The sequence below is a fragment of the Gossypium arboreum genome, chromosome 11 (assembly GCF_025698485.1).
Source record: "Gossypium arboreum isolate Shixiya-1 chromosome 11, ASM2569848v2, whole genome shotgun sequence".
Lineage (NCBI taxonomy): Eukaryota > Viridiplantae > Streptophyta > Magnoliopsida > Malvales > Malvaceae > Gossypium > Gossypium arboreum.
In genome coordinates, this window is record NC_069080.1 from 29,687,451 (window position 1) to 29,694,112 (window position 6,662).

At 32.5% G+C, this 6,662-nt stretch overlaps 1 protein-coding gene across 1 annotated transcript; it reads right to left on the bottom strand.

Moving 5' to 3' along the window:
• Nucleotides 1–1,192: 1,192 nt before the first annotated feature.
• LOC108488169 (cytochrome P450 CYP82D47-like) lies at nucleotides 1,193–4,730 on the bottom strand. The gene is made up of 2 exons (XM_017792468.2): nucleotides 3,608–4,730; nucleotides 1,193–2,009 (listed from the first exon to the last, which is right to left on the bottom strand). The coding sequence occupies exons 1-2, from the start codon at nucleotides 4,544–4,546 to the stop codon at nucleotides 1,377–1,379; spliced, it is 1,572 nt and encodes a 523-aa protein (XP_017647957.1). The 5' UTR covers nucleotides 4,547–4,730; the 3' UTR covers nucleotides 1,193–1,376.
• Nucleotides 4,731–6,662: the final 1,932 nt, after the last annotated feature.

Below are 6,662 nucleotides of genomic sequence, written 5' to 3' on the forward strand. Positions count from 1 at the left end.
ATTTACTTTTTTTGATTTTTCGCTTTTGTTATTAATAAATGGTGTTTATTATTTTATGCCCTTTTGACACCCAAATTGGTTAAATGGTGCCATGAGTGACTTAAAGATATGATTGAGTTGGTGTAGGAAGTCGATAATGGCTGAAACTAGAAAAAAATCATTATTCAAATGGGGTATCGCGACACTGAGGCCATGGTAGTCACGATACCCCTGGCAATGCTGAAATGAAGAAAATTGAGGTCATTTTTAGTGATATCGCGATACTAAAGAGAGAGGATGTTCCCTAATTCCCAAAAACAAATGGTCTAAATCCCTAAATTTTCTTTAAAATCAACATATTTGTAAAATTTTATCAATTTTCAATAGTTTATCAAACACTCTCTTAATTGATGAGGATAAATCCTTATCCTATTGAAATAGTACATAGTCAACTATCATCTTTAAATTGGCTTCCATAGAACATAGTAAAAGATGCCAATATATAACCTTTAAATTGGAGCAAGATCTCGTTCAAATAACCCGCAAATCACTAAATGTTAGCAGCAAGTTCCAAAACATTGATCAGCCAAAAGTTCCAACAATACTGATTATTCCAACATAGGTATTATAGCTGGAAAACCTTAAAAGAAAAGTTTATGTGCATCCAATTGGATCATGTCATACGCCACGATAACAAGCTGCAGTCGACTTTGCAAAATTTAGTTTGCAAGTAGAGGAAACAATCTGGTTTATGAATTATTCCACAGTCATTACATTGTTGTATTATATGGATGATGCTATCAACATTATTTAATAAAGGGTACCTTATATTAATAGTCACTCAATTATTAATTATTCTTTTTGGTAATTAAATTATGAAAAGTTAAAAATGATCACTTAACTATTTAGTTTTGTTTTTTTTTATCACCTAATTATCTTGGATTTTTTTTTGTGTTTTCATTTTTATGTTAGTTCGCTAGTGACCAAAAAAGATAAAATTGAATAGTTGGGTGATTATTTTCTATTTTTCATAGTTGAGTAACCAAAAAGAAATTTAATAATAGTTGGGCGATCATTTTGTAACTTTTCATATTTGGATGATTAAAAGAAATTTACTAATAATTTAATGATTATTAGTATAATTTACCCTGTAATAAAATATTTTTTCCTCTAAAAGTTAGATAAGATATGATTGAAATCTATGAATCAGTGATTGGTAATGTAGACTGCCTTGAAATTTATTGAAAGTGGCCTAAAATTTCAATAACATAACGACATTTCATCATAGATATGATACTAGGAAAGCAATACACGACTAATGTAAAAAGCCCACATGTTCACCACTTCTGTCATCTCAGTGTCAACTTTTCATCCAGTAAACTTTATCAATTCAAGGTCTATAACTCATAGAGCTTGGACTCAAGACGCGGGGTGATTAGAACTTCAAGAGGGGTTGCTTTCAGATTTGTTAACCCAGTGCTTTCCGTCATATCAACATCTTCCAGCTTTGATGGCTTACCAACTTCAAAACTGTGCAACAAGCTACCCAAGATAAAGTGCAGCATCTTGAGGGCTAGAGACACCCCGGGGCACGATCTTCTTCCTAAGCCAAAAGGGATGAGTTCAAAAGTTTGGCCTTGAAAATCCATATCCTTGTTGGTGGTCAAAAACCTCTCAGGTTGAAAATCATGGGGTTCTGACCATACACGCTCGTCACGTTGAATCTTCCAAGCATTTACCATTAGTCGTGTACCTGATGGAATGTGGTAGCCTGTTGAGAGGATACAATCTTCTAATGCAGCTCGAAGGCCAATGACTGGTTGCGATGGGTATAAGCGCAATGTTTCCTTGACAATGGCTTGAAGGTAGACCAGGTTTTGGATATCAGATTCTTCTAATGGTCTATGCTTGCCAACGTGCATGTCTAGCTCATCCTGGGCCTTTTTTAGCACGCGAGGATTATTTAGTAGCAAAGACAAGGTCCAGGTGAGAGTGACCATGGTTGTGTCACTCCCTCCTAAGACTAAATTCTGCCAAAACAATACCTTATCAGCAAAAGTAGGGGACAATTGTTAAGTTATTATGAATCAAGCTTTTAGCTATAAAATATGTAGATGGGGAAGATTGATGACCTTAGCCTTAGGGACCAAGAGGACCAAGAGGATTCAGGGACAATTTGTTAAGTTAATGTTGCTGTTATATTTTTTTTAAAATGCATGCAGTCCATTTGCATGTTGCGGCTCTTGTGCATGCTGCATTAACAAGTTTTTTGTTTAGTTACATTGTAATTAAACTAAGTTGAAAATGAACAAGCTAATGACAACTTGAAGTGTTTAGGTATTTGAATGACTAGTTTAGGTGGCTTGTTTGTGTGTACAAACAATATTTTACTAGTTACTAGGCTACTTAGTGGGAGTAGGCAGTATTTGGTGATGTATTTGGTTATAAATGTATTGTTTTTTCTGGTTGAATGAATGAGCAAAATGAGCTATCAACCATAATCTCCCTTGCTGCAAGATTGTGAACAAGTAAAAATATTTCATGCATCTTGCTTCCTTATTCTATGTCCTGATAACCCTAACAAATGGTATCATGAGCCTAAGTCTTTGAGGGCTATTGATTTTGCTTTGCTACTTGTTAAATAAGACAGAAGCTTCTAAAGTTTGTCATCTTTGAGGGCTGCTTGTAAAGAAGACAGCAGCAGCTCACCCCTGTGAGACTCCCAAACAAGCTTGGGATAAGCTGAAGGAGGAGTTGATGGAGTATGTGCATGAAGACACTCCACAGCGGGAAGGAGTATGTCCAAGAAGAAATAGGACTGTAATGAACAAGGGAACAAGGCAAGATATGTTTAAAGGCAAGTTGCCAACCAAGGCTGTGAAGGAGGAGAAGACTCCATTTGAAGAACAAATCTTTGGCACAAAAGACTGGGAAAGTCAAGTGTGTGAGTCAGATTTCGTTGATAATGATGCCAAGGTTGAAGATGAGTTGAAAATGAATTGGTTGAGCAGAGTCAGCTTGAAACAAAGCATCTTGGGACTGCCAAGCTTAAAAAAGAAACTGATAAATGATTGGTAGTTGCAATATGGAAGCCAAGGAGGAGTGTTAAAAAGTGGCCAACCATGCTGTTGTTATGTTTTTGTTAAAGTGCATGCGGGCTATTTACATGTTGCAGCTCTTGTGCATGTTGCATTAACAAGTTTTTTGTTTAGTTACATTGTAATTAAACTTAGTTGAAAATGATCAAGCTGATGAAAGCTTGAAGTGTTTAGGTAGTTGAATGACTAGTTTAGGTGGCTTGTTTATGTGCACAAGCAATGTTTTACAAGTTACTAGGCTACTTAGTGGTAATAGGCAGTATTTAGTGACGTATTTGGTTATAAATGTATTGTTTTTTTCTGGTTGAATGAATGAGCAAAATGAGCTATCAGCCATAAGCTCTCTTGCTGCACCATTGTGAGCAAGTAACATTTAATGCAGCTTGCACCCTTGTTCTGTGTCCTGTTGATAACCCCAACATGTTTCAAGCATCTTAACTAGTCAATTGTCTTAATAGATATTGGTGCATGGGTCATATCCAACTTGAATGAAGCAAATTTAAATGAGTTCAATATATTTCGGTTCTTACCAAGCAAGTAGCCTTGTTAATTGTGTCGGCGTCGAAATCATTAACGTTGGCATCTTCCAGGATGCTCAGCATCGCATCCATGAAATCCTGCTCTTCTATCACCCCTCCACCCAAATTTCTCTTCTGTTTATGCTCCTTTAGCCACCCTCCTACAATACTGTCCAATTCCTTTGCTGTTCTTTTCATGGTTTTTTCATATCCCTGAAAATTCAGCCACCCAAGAAACGGTATCACATCAGACAAGACGAACACTCCGAACAAATAAAAGAAATCTCTCATTACTTTCTTGCATCCCTGTGCTTCAACTTCCTCACAATCAGCGTTTGGTCCGAAGTATCTTTTCCCTCCCACCATTCTCAAAGCAATATTAAGAGTTAGATCCCCAAACCACTGCTTCATATCCACAGATACTCCCCTTTCCTCATTACCTTCGCTAAGCCATGTCTTGTACAATTCTCTTACTGCAGTCTTTACCTCTGAAACTCGTATATGTTTGAGCATATCAATCCGGTTGCTAGATAGAAGCTCAATTGTAGCAATCTTGCGCATCTCACGCCAATACGATCCATAAGGAGCAAACCCGAACATAGCAAAATCATAGCCTAGAAGCTTTGAAGCAGCAATATTTGGTCTAGTTGAGAAGACTTTATCATGGACTGTGAAACATTCTTTGGCCATCTCCCAACTATTTAAAACCAATACATCGTGTGATCCTAGCCTTATGCAGAAAACAGGTCCATATTTGTCAGCCATGCCACCTAATGTTTTGTGGGTGAGTTGTTGACCACCAAAGAGGTGCATGTGGCCAATGATGGGTAAAGCACCACCAGCTTGTGGTGCACTGCAGCTTCTGCTTCCTTTCTTGGACGACCGATACAAATAAATGAAACTGAATAGAGAAAAAAGGGTGCAGAATATGCTAAACAGGAGAGGATCCATTAGAAGACTCAAAGCTTTGGCAGGGGTGGGTATTGCAGAATAGACCTTATCATTAAGAGTTTGAAGCTGCTTTCTAAAAGATTATCTGTTTCCTGTTTCCTGCGCTTCCCATGGCTGACATTGTCCTTTACCAAATGATATTTTTGGAAGGAATGTACTTACAGGATAGTTACAAATGTCATTAGAAATCAAAATTTTTATAATTGCAAATTTATATTTATTTAAATAAATTATCCAGTTAGTAGTAACTCAACAACTACGGTCAAGTAGGTTGCTCTGTCATTAGGTTGGTTTTAAAGATTAATGGAGTTATATATTTTTCTTTCAAAAAAAATAAATGGAGCTACATATCTTTAATTAAAGACTGCAATGTCTTTTGCCATTTATTTAAAAAAGCATGATGCATGTTATTTATTTTAATCAATGTGATGCCATGATTAAATCAATAGATAATTAACTGGGCAAATAATTGAACTAAGTTATAGTTCATACGTCACCAATTAATATAATTCATAATAAAATTATAAATATTAAAAATATAGTTCATTATAAAAACATGAAAATTATATTTTCATATGAATACAGACAGAAAAGGAGTACTATTTGAAATAAATCATATCGATTAATATTTTCTTCTTGTGACTTATCCTTATTTATTCTAAAATATATTTATCCTAAATGTATGAATCTCGTGCATCGCGACGGAATATATAAATAATTTTATTATAAATTTTATAAATAAATATTGATAATTTTATTTAAATATACAATTAATTATAATTATTATAAATAAATATCAGTAACTCTTAAATTTAAAATATTAGATTTAGAGTTTTAATATTATGTATATATTATAAGGTATTTCATTATGTGATAAGTGACAGAACTTTTGTTCGATACATGACAACTATGATATTAAATTAATAGTTGAGATAATATTTTTATTTTTAGGAAAAAATTTCTATTCTTTCTATATAAAATTATTACATACATTAAATAAATAATATATTAAAATTTTTGTCATCTTATATTAAATAATACTGTATTAAGTTTTATTTTTAGATAATGACACGTTAAAATAATACATTAAAAAATAACTAATCCCAAAACTAAATAAACATCTATAATTATTATTTTAAATAATTTAAGTTTTGTATTAGTTTTTTTACTTATTATTTTATATAAATTATTCTCATTTAGTTTTGGAATAAATTGTTTTTAGATGATAACAATCCTTGAGGTCTGCCATTTAAATATAAAATTGTTGCCTATATTAAATTTATTATTTTAACTTATATTAAATAGGATAAATTTTAAAATTACACATGAACTTTGATCAAATATACAATATTATATATAAATTTTGATTTTGTGTAATTTTATACATTTAAATATTAATTTGATGCATTTTCACAAATCACTAACAAGATTATTAATATAACATTATTTTACATTAACATGTTGTAGATACAAATAATTTTATTTTTAATATAAAAATATATTGATGTACTTATTTCTTTAAATGTATATTATTGAATCAAAATCAGACTTTCATGTATATATTTGAACTAAATCAAATATTTATATATATAATTTCACCAAATTAAAATTTATGTATCAAATTGCATATTAAACCACTATTTATCTTTATAAAATGATAAGTAATTAAATTTTATTGTATTATTTTTTATAATAACGTTTTTATATTATTACTAAATCCTATATCAATCCTATCAAATATGTTACGTCTTTCCTTATCTTCTAATCTTCTCCACGATTCTCCTTCATTTCCTCCTATCTCTAATTCTTGTAAAGAAATCACTTTTGAATTAATTTTATATATCTAAACTAACTATATTTCATGAAAATTTCAATAAAATTCAAGTCAAGTAGGATTATTATGAAAAATGTTAAAACTCTAAATTTTTTTAATCCAATGACCCATATTTAGAGCTGATCATGGGCTGGGTGGCCCGGCCCTGCCCGAAGGCCCGCCAGAAAAATAGAAGGGTTTGGGTAAAAATATAGGCCCGAAAAATGAGCTTGGGTAAAAAAATGAGGCTCGTTTAAAAAATGGGCCGGGCCTCGGGTAAGAGTTTTTTAGCTTAGGACCGGC

Excerpts from the sequence above, each read along its gene's own strand:
- LOC108488169 (XM_017792468.2), bottom strand. The coding sequence starts at position 4,546 with ATGGATCCTCTCCTGTTTAGCATATTCTGCACCCTTTTTTCTCTATTC. Across the intron at positions 2,010-3,607 it reads TTAACAAGGCTACTTGCTTG|AATTTAGTCTTAGGAGGGAG; the intron begins GTAAGAACCGAA and ends TTGTTTTGGCAG.